This window comes from Pleurodeles waltl, chromosome 9, assembly GCF_031143425.1.
Source record: "Pleurodeles waltl isolate 20211129_DDA chromosome 9, aPleWal1.hap1.20221129, whole genome shotgun sequence".
In the NCBI taxonomy this organism is placed as follows: Eukaryota; Metazoa; Chordata; class Amphibia; order Caudata; family Salamandridae; genus Pleurodeles; species Pleurodeles waltl.
In genome coordinates this window covers 996,928,255-996,949,042 of record NC_090448.1, presented here as the reverse complement: position 1 = coordinate 996,949,042, position 20,788 = coordinate 996,928,255, and the positions used below count along the sequence as shown (strand labels likewise).

General features: G+C 43.5%; 1 protein-coding gene across 4 annotated transcripts in view; it reads left to right on the top strand.

Annotated features, from left to right (window-relative positions):
• DDHD1 (DDHD domain containing 1) overlaps positions 1-20,788 on the top strand; it is a 464,003-nt gene that overhangs the window by 99,166 nt on the left and 344,049 nt on the right. For all 4 annotated transcript variants that reach the window (XM_069208549.1, XM_069208547.1, XM_069208550.1 and 1 more), the window contains exon 2: positions 15,402-15,575. In XM_069208549.1, the coding sequence (XP_069064650.1) occupies positions 15,402-15,575 (174 nt within the window). The remainder of the gene's footprint in view (positions 1-15,401; positions 15,576-20,788) is intronic.

Sequence of the window (20,788 nt, the reverse complement as noted above, 5' to 3'; positions counted from 1 at the left end):
ATTACTTAGTTCAGGTTGCCCTTTGCCCTGTGGACAAACCCTCGTGGACTAGAGCCTCTTTGATTCCTTATTGAGCGATTCAGGAGACAATGAGGATTTGCTACACAAGCCTTTGGGTATTGGGATTGTAACCAGCTGACCCAGGTGATAAATGCACAAAATCTTGGAGCACTTTGTGTTTAGGGTGAGAAAGTGTAAGGTGAAAAAACTCCTCTTGGGTTGCAAATGACAGTCTGTGTTTAGACACCAATAGAGATTGTGCCTGCAGGGGTGGCCCCATTTACTCTACCTCAGGCCAGGCATCCAAGATTTCGATACCACACACGTAACGCTTGTGTAGAGTTTCCTGAGGATTACATGGAGAAAGATTAGTTTGGAATTGAATTCTGGTTAATTTGCAGCCATCATTTGTGATGAACCCCTACTCGTTTATCAAGTAACACAGAATTTCACAGATAACACACAGTTGAGGTTAACACGCTTGTACTTGGCACTGTTGTAAATGCTTCTAAAAGCTGTGAACGTTTAAGGGGGATGTTTTTTAATTTAATTTTCTTTTCCTCTTTTTTTTTTTTTTTTTTTTTTTTTTTTTTAACGGGATTAAAATAGAGATCCACAGTAATACTCTTGTATTTCATCATTCATGTAGATTGGGACTCAAGGACTCCCTTACTTGACTCAGTTCTTTAAATGGAAGTCCCTTTTGTGGTGTAGACCAGTGGTTCCCAACCTTTTGACTTCTGTGGACCCCCACTTTATCATTAATTGAACCCAGGGACCCCCACTGAATCATCATTGGAATCCAGGGACCCCCCACTGATTCATTACTGGAAGTTTGGGACCTAATTTGTCAATATTTGTCAATATTTATTAATATTTTTTAATTTTCTGAGCAGTCGCGGACCCCCTGAGAAGGCTTTGCGGACTCCCAGGGGTCCCCGGACCACAGGTTGGGAACCACTGGTGTAGACTTTTTTTTGCTAAAGGAGAATCAGCCAAACGTACAGTTAGGGCTGGAATCCGAGAAGTCAGTTTAGAGCTTTTGCTTGGGCCTATGTGAGAAATTTAGGATTCAATTTGTTGCAACAGGCGTATATTAACATTTTTTGATTTTAGAAGTTTTGCTTTTAGATGGTCCTCCCACAGAAGGCAATTTTGTTTTTGATTTTAAAGAACATTTGCACTTTAAAAAAAGTTTACAATAGAACCATACTGTGTTGCTTCCATATCTTTCTCTTACCCTAAATACCAAAGAAGGTACACAGGAAATAAAGGCATTCCTGTCCCATAGAAAGCCTTTGTGGGATGACAAACCTTCAGGTAAGTATTGGGCAGAGGTTGACGCCGGGTGGGGAGGGGGGTGTTACAATAGAGTTTGGAAGCATGACCTGACATTGCCGCCCTTATCCGTTCCAATAGGGCAGTCTGTTCGCTTGCTGCAAATTTGATAAAACCAACCCACCCCCTGTTTAAAGGAACTTAAGTTATGATCCCGTTTGTGAAAAAGTGCTGTATTCGTTTGCTTCATCAACTGGAGTGTTAGTTAGATCTGCTGAGCCACAAGAGAGACACAGACAGCAACGTAAGGGGGGGGATGTATCTTCACTTTGCACCCCCTGCTCTTCACCTGAAACAAAGCCTGCTATCCAGAGAAACGTCAAAAAGACTGGAAGTCAAAGCTGATGTCACCGAGGCCTGGACCCCATTTGTGGACTTTACTACAGTTGGAATAGAGCTAGCACCAAATCTGCAGGGACTTCAGCCGATGAAGCTCCAGGTCACATACCTCTGGATGAGGGCGTCCAGCCTTTTTTGATGGTTGGAGATCAGCCAGATGTTTCTTGGAGGGATTTGCTGATTTGAAGTGTCTACTAACAAAATTACACAAGGAAACAGAAAGAGGAGAGGAGGTGTAAAACTTTGTTGAGTTGCCTTTGCAGCTGGACTAATTACCTGGTTCCAGACCCCCTCCGACACAGTCACTTGAGCTATATCAGAAAAACAAAGATTTCCAACAAAATCATGGTCAGAGTTAGCAGTTACTGAATTTTCAATAGCTGAGCTGGAAGGCCAGCTTTGCTTTAACTCCACAAGTCTTGAGGGATTCGGCTGGCATTCTCGATAAACCGATAAATTTCAACAGATCTTGGCAGACGCTTGAAAGGTGAAAATACCCCTGATACAAAATTGAATATCTATCAAGGACACAGACCGAAATGGAGTCAAATTCACAACAAAAGACACATCTTATTGTATCAGGTAGTGCTGGGAATTGAGCTGGGCTCCAAGGTAATTCTGAGCCTCCGATAATTAGAGGGCACTGGACTCCTTCCACAGCGAAACCAGCACATTCAATGATCCTGGACTGTAGAAAACCCAATGTCCGCCGATGTCCACCTAACAGTAGGTGCTGTAGTAAGAATAGAGAAGCACTCTCCAGTCTGCACTCCCAGTTGCTAGTCCCCACCCGTGCTCACGACTCCTACGGTTAGCACTGGAGACCGGAGAACTCTGGAGACCAGGACAATCGGATGGTGGGAGAACTGGAGAGTATGTGAGGAGGATAATGCCTCAGTCATCAGCAAAGAGGCACTGTAGCCTCTCAACATCAGCTTTGCCTTGCAATGTCAGCTTCCCAATACCTTTGATTATTAGCCAAGGTTACTGTTCGGACATAAGTTGTGAAAGGTGTGACTTGTGGTAACATGGCCCTGAAAAAGCATGCTCACCCTGAAATAGCATGCTCTTTTGAGACCACGGATGCATGGTGTTTTGACCATATGCAACAGATCCTGTGTTATACATGCCTTTTGTCATCCCCCACCTACGCGTATTGTGACAGTTTTGCTTGGTTAATTCAATTTTGCTGTTTTTAAGGTTGCGGGTACAGACCAATTTAGTTGGCTGTTGACTTGGCTGTGGGTCTGCCGCCTGCTCGTGACTGGAGAACGTTTTTGTTTATAAAACTTTCCTGCCCTTTATTTAATGTCTTTCTTTTCTGTTCTTTCGTTTGTCCTGCCCAGTAACAGTTTGCTCCTACTTTTCTGATTGGTTGACTTGTATCCACTGATGTTGCTCTTTTATTTTCAGCACTTTGTGAAAATGTACGTGTATTCAGTCTTTCTCCCCTTAGCAATGGCTACCAGTTATGTCTGTTTTTCTTTTTAAGTTATTTTATGTTTTGTTTGAGAGTGTGGCAAGTGCAATTTGCTGCATGCTTAATCCTTTCTCAAAATGTTCTTATGGATGCCAGCTTGGAGCAGTAAATAAAAAAAATTAAAAAAACGTAATGGCAGCCTTATCACGACGCGTGTGCAAGTCATAACGCATGCATCTTGGAATGAGTTTCTTGTAAGGCGCACTTTTGTGACACATGTATTTGCACGCTGGTACAAAAATATGGCATTGGCAAGGCCAGTAGCTGAGCTTTTTATTGCTAAAACCTCAGTGCTTGTTTTGAGATAGATATCAACACCCCAGGAAGCTCAGCATTGACAGTGTACTGATGTCGTAAACAAGAAAAAGTGCAGCATGCCATCCTTTATTTTTGTTTTTTTTTACAGCATGCAGTCCTGTGTTATGGTAATTGGAGTATGTATGTGCCTGTATTCAGTCTTCGGTGTGACTTGTGGTTGCAGGATATGGCAGGATTAGATAAGGTATGATTGAGCATCTCATGTGCCTGCTTAGTCCGTCACCTTGGTTCTTCAGAGTTATAAGCGGTTCTGCCTAACTCTCTCTCAAAATTCTGTATCTTGGTGACACATCATCAATGTCTTTACTCCTTATTTGGTGGGATTAAGCACCATTCTTTGCTCCAACTAGGAGTGGGCAATAAATTCTGCTCCGCTGGTGGAGTTACCGGAATTTTGGCCACTCTGCGTTACACTTGTAACACGGAGTTCTGACCAAATTCGGTCAACCGCTATGCAACAGATTTTTTTTCCTCGCTCGCAGTTCACCAGTAGTAAGCTGGTGAGCAAGAATTGGTGTTCCCTAGAATTTCATTGTCCCCTGGGAACAAGCTATTAGGTTTGCCAACTAAAACACCTAATGTGTTCCGAGTGATATTTATCTTGGTGAGCCTTCCTATGTATGGGTAGAGCTTAGAAAATGATCTAACCTTGTCTGCCCCTCATTGTATGGGTGTGTGCTACCTAGCAGGATTAGTCTGCTGAGGTTAGCTTAGAATAAATGTCATTTCTATGATAAGAATGGGATTTTTATTCTATCATCCCTATGACGTTCAATACACGATGCTCATGTTATGTGCCATCTAGTTGTATTAGTTGGTTTAAGTTAACTTGGAACTAATATAATTTCCATCATGAATGATTTTGTATCCCCTGTGTATTCCATCTCCCTTATGTTTAATACACATCGTTATGATGTTGAGTATAGGTGCTGATTAAGGTTTTTGTACATGTTCTTGTGAGGGTTGAATCTATTCTAGCTTTGCTGCCAGGTTGTGATTCAGCTGAAGTTAGTGTTGTACAGATTACATCTTTCTTCTATGTAGTGTTGGTATCTTATGTATTTGAACATCCTATGTACTAGTATTGCAGCCTGAGAAACTGAGACACTATTTGCAGGTTAATCTAGTCAAGAAATGACTGTGTTCAGCCTGGTTTCTACGTTGAGTTCCGGTGCGTGTGCGCCTGGCATCTCTTTTGTAGTAAATCTTAAAAGCAGCTCGGTAATTTACAGGTTATTAATTCCCCCTGTATAACATTTGCATCTTATATATTTGAACCCACTGATGCACTGGTATTGCTCCCTGCAACGCTGCATGCAGGTTAAATTATCCAAATAGTGATGATCCATTATGCGAAGGATAGTACCGGTTTTTCTTGTTCAACATGGCTGCGTTCACCCCGGTTTCAATGTTGAGTTCAGGTGTGTGCATGGCTGGTGTCTTTGTTGTGATAAAGCTTAAAAGTAGCCAGGTATTTTACAGTCATGTTTACACATCTCTGAAACTATGCATCAATCTGACGGAGCCGAGTATCTGGGATGGTAGGCATCAGGAACCGGTGTTGGCCCATTTAGGCGAGGAGCAAGTAAGAGGTAAGTTAAGTTACCCTTCGTGCAGGTTGGGTGGTTACCTACGAACACTGTTGGTGAACTCAGTTTTTTTTCAGGTTCATCAGTTTTGAGGACGCAAGCTTCATTTTTACTGTCACAACCTGCTGGATTTCAAGCTAGCCTGTCAAGCCTTTGTTATAGTATTTTGAGGTGCCTTTCAAGACTCTTGCAGGTGAGCTTGTGCTCTCTGCATACTTTTAATGATTTTATCGTGTGCAACTATAAAGTCATGTTTTGAGTCATTACCGAGCTGGGTACTGGGTTTAGCAAACTTGCCTTTACATATGTGGCTGTCTTATATCCTATTTTTGTTCATTATTTTTCAGCTACGGGTCTCTCCCCCCGAGGTCGAGATCTCTTAACACGCGTTCATGTCATATGATTTATTATCTCGATTTTCCCCATCATCCAGATTGTTAAGGAATTTTTGGAGGGTAAGATTGGTTCAGTTGAAATCAGCAATTATTTATAGTTCTTCACAATATGTTGTTAGGGGTACATATGTTTATTTTTGACATAGAGGTCACTTTGGGGTGTTGGTCGCTTTCTTTTGGTTCTTTTGTACACTTATAAATTCTCTTCACTACTGTGGTTTCATTCCACCTCTAAGCATATCTGAAATTTGCTATTCTTTTTTTCAGAGTTCTTTGGTGATACCTTGGTTTGCAGTGGCTACAACCACTTCAATGTACAGTATTAGCTTTGTTTAATAATTAAGGCAGTAACAATTGTGCATTGTGATATGTGATTGCAGGAACGGCTAACTGGTGGATGTCCAGAAGGAGTTTTTGCGCCGAAACATGCGTTGATTTGATTGTTGCTATTCTACTGTGACGATACTAGGATCTCATTAATCGAATATTGGGTTGCTGCCTAGATGAAAATTGTGATATGTGAGGAAACAATGGATTAATCTTTGGATATAAGTTAAGAGGATTAATTGAGACGAACATATGTAACACCTTGAACAAAGCAATTGTAAAACATATTAGTGGCGATGTAAAGAACATTTGTTTTCTAAATTGAATTTTTGCAAATTGTTGTCAATTATTGGTTAGCTGGGTTTCTGTGAGGTGTGCGATTGTGGATGCGAAAAGAGTATGAATGCATTTTAGATATATTGTCTTAGTTTTTTAATAATTCTTACATAGTTGTATGCATCAATGTATGATAAATGTTAATGAATAATACCATTGAAGTTGATACATAAGTTGTGTATGTAAGAAAGTGTAGAGCGTCCATTAACTGTTTGAATCTTGTAACCAGCGCCATGTAACACATTATGAAACCCCTTTAAAATTCCAATAAGAGTATGATTTTTTTCTCATTGATTGAAAAAACGTTTTATTAAATTTTTTCGACTTGTGTATCACTGCATTGAGTGCCATTTCTCTGAAGTGATTGTTTCTAAACCTTAGTGTGAAAGCATTAAGGCCCTCCACTTTTCAAATTGTTCAAATTGCAGTCAGTTAATTGCCTGGTATCACAGAAGTTGGTCAGGTGGGAAGATTGAGATTTGTCCCTGGTTTCCCTGTTAAACATGTGCAATTCAGCCACCAGATGGATATTTTTCTCTCTCTCATTTTATATCTTAAATCTTTTGCGGAACTAAACCAGATACAGACATCACATTCACCCCAACTCCACAAACTACGCTGTCCCTCCCTCATCAGAAGTCGAGGAGTGGAGTGGTGGTCCTGATGTGTAGACCGAGTTCGTTCCAGCTTTTGGCAGCCATGAAGGAGAAAGCGTGTCCTCCTGTCATGTTTCTGTGGATGCAAGGGATTCATGCAAGGGAGACAGAGGTGCAGTGTAGTTGTCTGGAGTGTTGCCAGAGTTGGTCGTGGAGGACGCTGGTTCTTTGTTGGGTGGAGTCTTATAAGCATAGAAGAGAAGCGTGAATTTGTAGCATTTCTTTATGGGGAGCCAGTGCAGTTCCGCAAGGTAGGGCAAATATGCGCTCTTCCGAGGATGTCTAGGATGAGACTGGCTAAGGTGTTCTGGATGGTGTGGAGACTTTGCGCAAGTTGATTGGCGATGCCATGCGTTGCTGTAGTCGAGTCTGCTGATGACTAGGGCATTGACGATTGGATGTCTTCTGTGTGTGGGGAGCCATTTGGATATTTCACAAAGCATTCTGAGGATGTGGCAACAGGATGTGATAAATGCATTGACCTGTTTATTTATTGAGAGCTTGTTGTCAAGAATGATTCTGAGGTTTCTGGTATGGTCTGTGGGATGGGTTTGGGACCCAGGCCTGGTGACTTCCAGGAGGGGGGAAACATCACTTACGCAACGCAGTGCATTTACCACGCTGCCATTACCACGCATATGCATTTAGCAGGCATGCCTTTACTTCACATATGTGTGGTGAAGGCAGAGAGAGTGGTCTAGCTGTCCGGGTGGATCAGAGGAGTGAAAGGTAAGTGGGGCGGTGGCCGGGTTTGAGGGAAGAGAAGGGGTGGTTGGGGTAATTTTTAGAACAGGGCAGGGTTGGGGAGGTCGGTGTAGTTTTTAGGACAGGGCGGTAGGTTTTAGGTTTTAGGGTTTAGGGTAGGGGTTGGGGTAGTTTTTAGGACAGGACCTGGCGGGGTAGGTTTAAGGTTTCAGGGCGAGGATTGGGGGTCGGGCAGTTTTTAGGCCGGGGTAGTTTAAGGGTTCAGGGCAGAGGCCAAGGGATAGTCTTTAGGGTTCAGGGTGGGGTAGTTTTTAGGGTTCAGGGCAGGGTCGGTGGGGTAGTTTTTAGGACAGGGCATAGTAAGTTTTAGGGTTAAGGGTGGGGGTGTTGGGATAGTTTTCAGGACAGGGTTGGGTAGGTTTTAGGGTTCGGGGTGTGGTGGGGGGTTGGTGTAATTTTTAGGACAGGGCGGGGTAGGTTTTAGAGTTCAGGGCAGGTTGCGGGGGGTTCAGGTAGTTTTTAGGACCGAGCGGGTTAGGTTTTTCAGGGTGGGGGGGTCGTTCAGTTTTTAGGGCAGGGTAGGTTTTAGGGTTAAAGGTGGGGCTGGGGGTAGTATTTAGGACATGGTGGGTAGGCTTTAGGGTTCAGGGCGGGGTCTGGGTAGTTTTTAGGACAGGACGGGGTAGGTTTTAGGATTCAGGGCAGGGGTGTTGGGGTAGTTTTTGTGATGGGGTGGGGGTAGGGTTTAGGGTTCAGGCTAGGGGTCGAGGTAGTTTTTGGGACAGGGCGGGGTAGGTTTTAGGGTTTGGGGGGGTCAGCTAGTTTTTAGGGCAGGGTAGGTTTTAGGGTTCAGGTCGGGGGCTAGGGTAGTTTTTAGTAAAGGGACGGTAGTTTTAAGGGCTGAGGCAGGGTGGATTGCAGGGTATGGTATCTAGTCTAAGGGGCAGGGTGGCTGGAATTTACCACGCATGTTCCTTTCCCAAACATGTTTTTACAACAAAATTTGTTGTAAAGGTATGCGTGGTACAGACGCGGTCGTCCTTGAGACCTCGTTCGTAAGGCATGCGTGATTCCAGCATGCGTGGTTCCATCATACAACCCCAGGAGGAGATCTTATTTCTGAATATCAGGATCTCTGTTTTGTCCATCTTGAGTTTGAGGCAGTTCTCATTCATCCAGATGGCCACAGGAGCTGAGGCATGGAGAGGATGAGCTGAGTGTCAACATTGTAGGAGGCAATGTTGATGGTGTGGTTTTTAGGGTCGAGCCTGCGTTGCATGTGCTCACGCATGCGTATCGCAGCGAGATGCTTTAGGTATTAGAAAAGGGCTCTGAGCCCTGTCGACGCCATGTCAGTGTTTTTCATTGGTTCATGGGCTTGCCTATTAAAATCTGCTTGCTTTCATTAGTCGAAGGCATGCATACGTCATGTTTTTTCCGGTAGCTAGCCCTCCTCTAGCGCATCGACCAAGTACAGAAAACATGCGAGGCTCGCTGTTTTCTGTCGGATCGTGGACTACTTTTTCTCTATTTTCCTAGCGCGATTTCGCTTGGCAGAAGTCGAGCGCTTTACACAGTTAATTGCACTTTTTCGGGTTACGTACATAAATGCACTTTTGCCGATAGGTGAAAAGTCGGGTTAGGAGTTTACAACGCTATCAGCTCTCACATGAGCAAACAAAAGACCCGTACCATTGAAAATGCTTGTTTATGATGCAGGTGAAAGGTGCCATGTAAACGCTGAACAGGGTTGGACCGAGGGAGGAGCCCTGGGGACTAGGCAGGCTTTGTTCTTGGGTTCAGAGTTGAAAGCAGAGAGTGACTCATTGTGTCTTGTTGGAGCGGAAGATGCAATCCGACAGGCCCTTGGGTTTCTGAATCTGGAAGTCTGGCAATGATGGTGCCATTGGAGACTATTGAACACTGCAGAGAGGTTGAGCAGATGAGTGCAGCGTTTTTCCTCTGTGCACGATTGAACAAATGTAGTCTGTTGCTGCCAGGAGGGTGGTTTCTGTGCTTTGGTTGCTACAGAATCCTGACTTGTTGGAGTCCAGCGGTAATGCTGTTCAAGATGGGCAGAGAGCTGCTTGTTGATCTTTCTCCAGGTCTTTTGCTTGGGAAGGGTAAGAGTCAGATTGGCCTGTAGTTGCTGGGATCTTTCGGGTTTCTCGAGTTATTTCAGCAGAGAAGTGACCTCTGTGTCTTTCCACTGAGTATGGAGGAGTTGATGATGGTGAGATTGGTGCTGATAAGTGTTTGAGGGTGCAAAAAGAGACTAGCAAGAAACTGATGTTCAGGCACAAGGTTTGTGCTTAATATGTTACTTAGCCCCGTCATTTTGGTAGCAAAACAGTTAGTGCAAAGTTGCATAGCACGACCCAGTGGCACAGGGGAGCAGGGCTAGCGACAGTTTTCCGCATTTAGTCTGGCGCCTTTGAAGTATCCACAAGAAGCAGCATTGCAGAAAGTAAGTAACTTGTTCTTTTGCATTTTTCATTACTCTGTGGTTTGAGGTGGTAGCTCAGGTGGGCTGGTTCTTGAGAACCTACAGAATGCTAGAAATTGCTTTGAAAAAATAATCAGCGTAACACCTATCTCTGAGCACTTTCACAGCTCCATAGGGTCTTAGCTATATAAGCCATCTGTAAAATGGACATAGCATACCACTGGTCAGGGTCTCTATGCTGCAGGAGTAAAGGGGTAGGTCTTTGTGATTAATGTGACAGTAGTCATATGAGGACTGGGTTTGTTTTTGAATGAAGGGTCCCAGAGGACCTCCACCAGAGCCAAGCATCTGGCTTTAGTCTTCAGTGAGTCGCCCAGATTTCCTTTTTTTTTAAACTTTTTTTTTTTTTTGCTGCCTACAATAAACCTTCTGTGGACCTTGCTGAAGTCCCTTGAGAGATCCTTGGATCCTGTTTGTTCTGAGCAACTCTGTGCTGTCTTCTGCTGTGACTTGTACCTATCTCTGAGATAACTGCACCTTCTTCTAACTCTTGCTGTATTGCAGGGATCTGTGTGATTCTACAACAGATGTTGTTTAGGCCACCCAAAATGCTTGCCTGCAGGCCTATCTGGCTTAGGAGCTTTTATAAAAACATTTAAGCAAGTGTTGTGCACTTGTATTTCACAGAATTATGCCTCATATTCAGCTTAATAAAATAAAATAGCAAGTTGACTTGAAGGCTGATCAAAATGAACTTGGTTATTGTATCTGCGGCAAGTACTCCCAAGGAAGTTTTTGTATCAACCTGTCTATTCTGTCTTCATTGCTCCACTGCCAGAGGCAGACTGGATATTGCGGCCCTCATACAGAGAGAGTGCATAAAATGATCTATCTAGTGTCAAAAGGAGCTAATGTTGTAAAACCTTAGAATGCACTTATGAGAAAATACTTACATTTAATGGGTCTCGGTAGAGCTGGAATAGGTTCAGGTCCTTAGTGGAAGTACATAGAGCCTATAATCACATCAGTGTAGACCACCATCTTCCTCCATTGAATAATGTGATTTAGTCTGGCTGTGTGTATAATTGTCACCCTGCATTCATCTAGTGACTGGAGCTACAGAGATCTGTATATAATAGAGCGGTTTTTACCATTGGATCTATTTCTGTTGCCATGATTTCAATATTTCAAAGAAGTGTGCTGGTTGTTTAGTAAGTGTTGATTATTTTGACTTTCCCGGTTTTATGGAATACATATTAGTTGTTCAAGAGAGAGGCAGTTCTATGCAGTACAAATTCAAAGGTCTAAAACTCCATTTAAAGTAACATGTGAGAGAACATGTTTGGTCCAGCCTTGTTGTAGAGAGTGTGGTTGCTCTTATGTTGAATAAATACGTTGGCCCAACTCTGCCTTATATGTTGCTGACTGGGCCTTACATGTCTTTCAGTCCATGTTTGAGGGATTACATATCTCATTTTGTGGGAGCAGGAAAACAGCTGACTTTCCATTCTTCTGCTATGTATACGAAAGTTAATTCTGTGTGGTAGCAGCCAACATAGTTTTTTTTGGTGATGTGATCGAATTGGAATAAAATGACATTTTTGCATTGAGTGTTTTTTTGGAGTCCTCTTGTTGGAGAGGAAGACATTGATGTATAGGTCCGATAAGCAGGACCATAGTTGTGAGAGGTAGCCTAGCTGACACCAGAAGATGAAGGTGTTACAGCAAGGGAGCAGAGTGTAGTAAATTTTATTGTATTTGTATTGTATTGTATTGTAATACTATTTATATAGCGCTTACTACCCCTGACGAGGCGTCGAAGCGCTTTTCGGTGAGTAGCACGCTACTCTGGAACCCAAAAGGAATTATTGGTGGATTAGTATAGGGAAATATGAGTACAGTTTTAGTATTATTACGAGTTAATTTGAGCTGCAGATATGTGAGTGTTAGTTGGATTGATTGGGGTAATGGAGGGGTGGAGGAGGGAAGAATCCAGAAGTGTTAATTGGGAGTTTATGGTAATAGGATTTAGGCTTGGGATGAGTAAATAAGTGAGAAGTTAATAGGGTTGTTTGGGAGATCATGGTAGTAAAGTGAGGTTTGGCTGACTTAGATGTGGAAGAGGAGGGAAGAGCTTAGGCAGGGTTATTTAGGAGATGAAAGTAGTAGAATGGATTTGGGATGAGTCAGAGTGTGAATGACAAAGTGTGATATAAAATAAGGGGAGGGATTCATAAGTATCTAATATAACAACTTATCTAGGAGCTATGCAATGACCTATGAACATGTTAAGCATAGAATAACACACACACACACACACACACACACCACATATATATATATAAACACACATACATACACACATGAATACACACACATTAACATACATATACATATTTAAACCATGAGTAAATATACATTAGTTAAACAGGTTAAAATAGTATGTGTGTAGTTTATTGTTATGACATAGTAGCAATACATATTTTCTAAAGAACTGTATATTACTAGAATATACATATAATCAAATAAAAATATGTATCAACATAGGCATAAGCAGTCCATTGCTGTTTGAATTTGGTGGTTATGAAGGAAAAAGCCAACTCTTGAGTAGTTTTCTGAAGACAAGATAGTTATCTGTGGCTCCTATAGTTGAGGTTAATGAATTCCATAGTTTGTCTGCTTGAATTGAGCTACTGTTGTGGAATTCAATCCCTTCATCTAGTAGCACAATTGAAATTTTATTAGTCCTTCCACCATTAGATGCTTTCCTTATCCAAGCTACTGCTTAGAATAACTTTGTATTCATCGTTTAATTCCCTGGGCTGGCTATAAATAATCCATGTGGAGAGGTTGTAACTCTTGTGTTCACATAGTAATATGGATGAAGAAGTTGTACCTGAACTCTTGTTTTATGTGAACTATGCCATATGGAATATGAGGCCCAAAGGGTTCTGGTGCATAGAAATAATGGGTTATACAGTTTTTGTATTCACTACACCTACAGCATTGGATGTTACTTGTTGAATTTGTAATAATACATGCATAGGATCATCAGTCTTTCATGCTACAGGGTGCAAAGAAGGTCTAAGCCGGTGCCAAATACACAAGCTGGATTAGTCGTTCATGTTTCATAGCATTTTGCAACTGTTCCCCTCACTGATTCCCTTACAATTGTTGTGGGATTCCCTTTGCAAGCAGGCATGGCTAATCGCCCTCTTTCTATAAGAATTTATCCATGTTCGGTCAGCGAGCAGCAACAGGATCTGACTTTTTAAATATATATCTTAATAAGTTGTAATATTTAGAGACAACAAATGCAATACTCATATACTTTAGCTAAGCATTGTTCTGGGGCTGCTATAGGAAACATTATTCGGTGCTGAGCATTGTAACCTATTTTACTTTAATTTCTCCTCATACTTATTTGTTTGTTCTCTCAAAACCTGGCAGTGTCAGCATTTGAGATGGGTGCTGTTTTAGGAGCCAGATGCTCCCTAAAAAACAGTGCTAATTTGTTTTAAAAAGTGCCAAGCCCCAATATATTTCTCAGGATGCTCTTTACCTCTGCCAATGCAGCCAAAAAGCCAGTGCCAACACAACTACTATTTATCACACTCATCCAAATTTAATAATTTGGAATATTCCATGCCACCAAACTTTGTAAGAGTTAACCTGGATTGTCTGATATTACTATTTTTTTCAATATGATGAATTGCTAAACACTTTAATATTCTCAACTCAGAAACATATATATAGCGCCACCTTGTGGTATACTTTCATAGGTGATGGTGTTGGGAATGAAGTGATGTTGCCCAGCAACCAGTGGCTCAAATTAGCCACTGCTGAAAACTTTTTTGATTCCAACTATTTTAAGTCCAGGAGCCTATACTCAGTAACTCCGAACTGCCTGCTCTCTTTCTGACATGCATGTTTGATTTGGGTATTTTATCTACTTTAGATTTTTTTTTTCTGAACTCCCATGGAACTGCCAAAGGGAGCGACAAGACTTGAGTAGAAAATAACTTATTAAAAGAGTTTAGAGAAGTTATCACTACTATTTGCAGGGTAGGAGCGAGAGGAGGGGGTATTAATGATTACTTATGCTTAGATTACTTATGCTTAAAGCTTGTATAAGTTGCAAAAGGAGTTAAAACATCAGCTGATATCTCTTCCATAAGCATAGTGTTTTGAAGGGGGTTAGTCAATCAATGGTGTAACAGGCAGAGTTGGCTACGTGGCAAATTGTGCATAGACCTACTTTCCTTTCAGATTGTGAAATCTTGAGTTTTCGGTAATATCGAAAACGTTTGTAGATGAGTGAATAATACACCGTTTTTGTTGTGCTCAGAAGCAGTCAATGAGACATCTCAAAGCACAATATAAATAATAATAATTAACACAATCAAAACAAGATGTAAAAGACACCATTCCTGCCAGGAAGGGCAGATTGTAATCCTTCATTAAGTGCTTGAAGAAGTTTGGGGGGAGGGAGAGGGGGCGAACATTTCCCCCAGCTCCGAATTTTGGTGGGTATTGACCTTTGACACCTATTGTTAGTATTTAAAGTATGTAGAAACAGCAACTTCTGATTTCATGTGCTTGCCTCACTTACCTCATACTAATGATCACTCCTATTAAGTTAATCCACCGCAGAGAACCTGGGGTGAACTCCTGGAATAGTTTATTTAGGCACACAAGACTAAACCCAATTGCCAACAACCAATAATGCTGGAGTAACTACTACCTTTAGGTTCTGCAGCCCTGTGTTGCCTGGTGTTAAGTGCTCCAATGCCTTGTCAGGGGTAGTAAGCACTGCATCAATGCAAATATAATTTCACTTTTGATGTCAAGAGAATGATGATGGAATGGGAGAGTAGGGGGAGTGAGCCTACATGCTGGTCGAGAGGTTGTGAATAAATTGTTAAAAACAGTGTGACTGGGTAGAAGTTGGATTGGTGCTGGCATAGACGTTGAGGTGAGAGTAAGTGCTAAGAGCACAAGGGATTGGTCGGTTAGTGTTATTTAATTCAGCTCGACAGACTGCAGTGGATTGCAATGCAAGTCAATAAATATTTGTTTCTGTTGTTTTGTGTTCTGTTAAATTATTTTACTTTTAACTGTGTAATTTTTGACAGGAGAGCCATTTCCTTTTTGCGGCAAAAGTTAGCCCTGATTGACATTGTTTTGGTAAAGTAATAAACCCTCATTTGCCACAGTAACTGGTTCTCCTAGACTAGGGCCCTCGTACCCCAATAGTCACCCATTCACATGTCTTCTTCTGATTCCTGGCCTACAGTGTTTTGGAGCTTGAAGGTGCCTACAGACACGTCTCAGTAAAACTTCGGTTTAATTTCATTTGTTTAGTACGGCCACTACAATTCTTGTTTGCAAAAATATTTGGAAGATTTTAACTCTAGCAGCAATTTTCATGGCGGGCGAACCTTTATTTCCTTTTCATATTTTGTGTTGTAGAAGCTGATAAAATTCCAGTAATGCGTGGGCAGTGGTTTGTGGATGGAACATGGCAGCCACTAGAAGAGGAAGAAAGTAACCTAATAGAGCAAGAACATCTCAGTGCCTTTCGAGGTCAGCAAGTGCAGGACACCTTTGACCTGGAAGTAGCCAAACCACTGGACCACAAAGATGGTAAGTTATTTTCGACAGACATTTCTGTTTAGGTTTATACATTATTAAGGCACAATCATATTGCTCATTGGTTTGGGCGCACTATTCAGTGATTTTTCATTTACATACTCGAGCGTGGTTTTCTGTTCCAAGGAGTATCTTTTCCCATATAATAGACTTTTTGTTGGCTGAGAGCCGGCAAGAAGTTGTACTAGGATTTTCTGTAAATCAGCATCAGGTATTCTTGGCATTTTATTTTCATGGTGCATTGTTTTCTTGTAGAGCATGTTTTCCTGTTGCTAGTACATTTTATTATGTTTCATTTCTGGTTGGCCTTCTTTCTTTGGGAGCTTATTTTGTAGTCTGTGCTATTGTATTCTCCTGTGTTGGATGCCCTGCCTGGATGCTGACACATTAATTTAAACATCTTGTATATCTTTTATAAAGTATATTCAAATGGTGGTGGCAAACTAATAATAGGACGTGCTCACTGTTTCTCATTTCTCTGAGTTGTAATTGTGAGCGAGTAACTAAGGTTGACTTGTGGGGTCTCTAGGTGCTGGAGGATCTGTATGCTGAGTCATTTGGGATGAAGCTTGGGGACCACAGATGGGCAAAGCAGAAGCTTTGATTTTCGTCCTTAAGTGTTGTAAATTAGATGCTTTACTGTGCTATGGAGGTCAGTTTTGAATGCTGGCTGATTTGACACTAGGCACCTGTTCTTCTTTAGCTACTGATAAACATGTAGAAGAAGCAGAGTGCAGGTTCTGAGGATCTGAGAGTTCTTCCAGTGGTTTAGCATGGCACCAGTGAAGACAGATACATCTGGATAACCTTGCAAGGCATTACAGATTTGTTCACAGAAGGCAGCACTATGTAGCTTGCTCTAGTGCCCAGAAATATGGTGCCGTCCCTAAGTGTCAAAATACACCTAAGCCATGAGGTATCAAGACATTGCCGTTTCACACGCTGTGCTAGAATATAAATTGTTTTTTTAATCTCGAGGGCCAGCCCTTTGAGCTCTAGAACCCTGAGTAATGTATTTATTTAGTTGGGAGTCAATTAAGAGACAGCTAAGTTGGCAAGACATGGTAGAATTTGGCAATATCCAGAACTTTAAATCTTTTGCAAACTAGTAATTAAATGTGAAGTCGCTCCACTGAACAAACTGCTGCAGTAATCTGTGAGAACATAATGACTTGTACGATATGTCACAGACTTGGGGGCGCTTCAATTTATTCCTGACCACAAACTACCTTGGTGGGACTCACTGTCACAGGGTGCCTAGGGTTGGTTAACTGCAACTGTGGAGTGGGGAAGGCGCTAATATCGTGCTTAAATCGCTGCATTACACCCCGTGGCACGGGACACGTCACAGACTTGGGGGCTGCCATTTCTCCTAAACCACAAACTACCCTGGTGGGACTCGCTGTCCCAGGGTGCCTGGTGTTTCCTGCAGCTGTGGAGCAGGGAAGGCGCCAACATAGTGCTTAAAGTGCTGCATTACTCCCTGCTGCCATGAACGCACGCGGGCAAAGCCCGGGCCAAGGACGGGTCCATCCTCTGCCCGTCAGCCCCAGGAAGAGGTAGGCGAGGCCCCCTCCCCCCCTTGGCTCTGCTCTGGAGGTGTTGCGTAGTGTTGCCAGGACAATATTGGACAGTGGCAGTAGCTTGTAAGACCTTTATTTGTCATCTACCCACAAGAATCCTTTATTTTATTGTGATCTGGGGCAGGCACGGTCCATATTTTTGGCGCCTTTTACTGTGATGTGTTAAAATTCTGTGGATGAACCGAGTGTTTAAGTTGAACAGGGGTTAGGATCACATTTGACTGTTTGTATAACCTGATTGTGTAATCTTTACTGGGTCTTAAAATATGGGGCTGGAGACCCAGAAGTGGGGGGGCCATTGAACATTCTGCTTGCTTCAGACTGTGTGTGTTCGGTTATTTGAGGTACTTCCCAGCCGTAAGAACTCTTATAGGGGATGGGGAAGAGAAAGCATCCCATGTCTGGGGCGAAGACAAAATCATCGAGTATGTTGTTTACATCCTTGATGAATTACATTATGGGGGCCATAAGGGCTATCAAAAAGCAAATTTCAAGTGTAGAGGAGTCCCTAGTTATGAGCACTGAAGGGGTGGCTTTATTGCCGCAATGGAGAATGTAGCTGCCCCTGAACATCTTTTGGTTGTACCAAGACGCACCACGAGAGAGCAGCAATGGGTGTATTCAGAATGTTTCTAATTCAATTTCTATGTATTAACTTGACTTCCAACTGCCACTAAAATGTCCTAGAATACCTGGAACTAGCCTCAGTATGAATGATACAACTGCAAACTCCCAGGTATTGAAACCCAAATCTAAATTGTTTGGCAAAGTAGCCTCAGTGAAAGTGAAAACTAAATTAAATAGTAGAAAGAATACTGTTAAGATTACAACCATGAACTTGAAGGGACTAGTGTCACAGGTTCAATCTTTAGAAACTTTGGTGAAGTCTACATTGGCTACATTCACTGCAAGCATGAATCAGTTAGAAAAATGTGTTTCTACTTGTGTAGATTTATTGAGAGAGAGACACTTAACACACATTAGTATGAAGAAAGTTTCCATAGGGCTCATAACAATGGGAAGTGTTTCACTCTTGGAAGAGAGGGGTCTCCTCGTGGCACTACTGCCATCTTTGGGGCCCGTAAAACAGCCCTGTTAGCAGACAGCTAAATTGTATAGCGACTAACCAAACCCCATAGCAGAAATGTATTATTGTGTGAGAGCCCAATCACAATGTTAATTGTGGTGAGTCAGCCTCTCCCATGAACTCTCAAGGTAATGTAGGACATTTGGCAGGGGAGGATAGGGTGGGGTGTGTTCTCGAGTTCCTTAATCTACCACTTGCAGTGACACTGTACATGGTTGTTCTGGCCAACACACCTATCCTACCCCAAATAGAAAAAGAAACATGGTTTACACTGATGAATAACACCCTGCATTGGCTAGGTGACAAAGGAGGTCTAACAAACACCCTCATCTGATAGAGACTTCTAGCTGCAGATTCCTTACCTTAGAATTCCCTGGCTTCAGCTTTGAATCTGGAATTTTTCTGCTGAGCAGTACCCTGCGTGCGCCGTCCTGTGGCGTCATTCGGATTCACATTCATCATCTGGCTTCGCGTGGCATCATCAGAGTATTTGGAGCCATCTGAGACATCACGACCTTCTATATAGGCACCACCCCAGCACGCGTACATCAGTTATTTTCCTTCCCCACCGGTTAAGTGCAGATCCGGAAAGAGCTACCCTTTTTTTTCGCCGTTTTTGTTAAAGATTTTTTCGAATTGTCTGAGCGATGTCTTCGAGAAAGACTGGATTTAAACCGTGTGCTGCATGTCGTCGCACCTTGACGGTCACGGATCCACACCAGGTGTGTCTCTGGTGCCTTGAAAAGTACCACGATTCGAAGTTGTGTTCTGACTGTCGGGCCATGGCTCCGAAGGCCTTCAGAGAGAGGTCTCTCAAGCTTCTAGCGGCCTGGCAGCAGTCTTCGGTTAGCGAGACTCCGAGGAGATCACAGTCCCACTCTAGGAGGAGGTTGCAACACCGCTCCTGGAGCCCCAAGTCATCTTCCTCGCATTCAAGGTCTTCGGGGTATTCAGGTAAGAGGCACAAAAAGAAGAAGAAGTCCGCCTTTGCCATGCCCATCAGCCGACGAGGCATCGAGGCATCCAGGCAACATTGATGTTCCGAGCGCGGCTCCACGGAGCCATCGCCAGGGCCGACTCCACGTCTTCCCCCTTTTCCAGGGACTGGAGTGACCCCCGCTCAAATCAAAGAATTTTACGAAGCTATGTGCCTTGTTTTTGAGCGTGCTGCACCCTCGGGTGGGTCTTCAGGCCCTGTGGGGTCAGCAGGGGCCCCATCGGATGCAACATCGGCGGCTTTGGCCTCTGTGCCGTTGGGGACCCCGAGATCCGATAGCAGATCCGGACCGGTGCCGGTTTCTCCCAGTTGACCTCTTCCGGCACCGGGCCCGACGTCAACGCTCCCTCCGCCATCGGCACCCACTGGTGTTTTTAGCCCCATCCTCATTCCGGATGATCCAGAGCTGGAACGATGTTGTACAACGCCAATTGTGACTTCAACAGTGCCGATTAGGCCCAGATCCTTGCCTGAGGCTTATTCAGAACAGCCAGGCACAGGAGAGGAGTGGGTGGGGTCTGAGGACCCTTTAGAATATGGATTGGAGCATGAACAGTACTGGTATTAGGATCTAGGGGAAGCCAGTGGACTGGATACTTCTCTAGGTGCTGGCATGCTCTCTCCTCCCACTGTGGCTACGGAGGAGGGTGCATCTTATGCCATGGTGGTGCGTCGGGCAGCTGAGGTCTTGGACCTAGACTGGCCGATGGTGCCAGTCAGGTCTAATCTCCTGAGGGAGGTGCTTTAGCTGGGGGTTGCTACATCAGAGCTGACGCTACCCTTCAAAGAAGCCCTCACAGATGTCCTTCTTGGAACATGGTCCAGCACAGGGGCTCCTGTGAATAGGGCAATCAGCCGCCACCATAGATCTGCTCCAAACGACCCTAGTTTCCTCACCCAACACCCCATCCTGGAGAGCTTGTTGGTCCAAGCCTTCGCTTCCAGTGGTGCCTTCCCTTCCGGCCCTCCGGATAGGGAATCCAAGAAGCTGGACCAACTTGGAAAGAAGCTGTTTTCTTCCTCCAGCCTGGCATTGAGGTTGGTAAACACTTCTTGTCTGTTGGGCCGTTTTTCCCATACTTTATGGGATACGGTGGCACAGGTGCCGCCCCAGGTCCCGGAGGTCATATGGGACACTCAACCAGGCTGTCAAGGATGGGAGAGATACAGCCACTTTTACCATCAGGTGTTGCTTGGACACCACCGACTCGCTGGGCAGGGTGATTTCTTCGACAGTGGCCCTCCGTCACCACGCCTGGCTTCGTTCTACTGGCTTTTCAGGGAGTGTCCAGTCAAGTTTGATGGACATGCCTTTTGATGGCTCTCGCCTTTTTGGTGAGAAGGCAAACTCTGCGCTTGAGAGGTTCAGGATTCTCGAGCTACGGCCAGATCCTTAGGCCTTTCAGCCCCGGCCTGTCAGCAGTTTTTTGTTTTGTCCCTTTTGAGGCTTTGGAAGGGGCGCGGTACCACGCCAGCCACAGGTTAGCCACCGTCCTCCAGCTTTACAGCATCCCATGCTAGGACGAGGTTGTGGTACCGT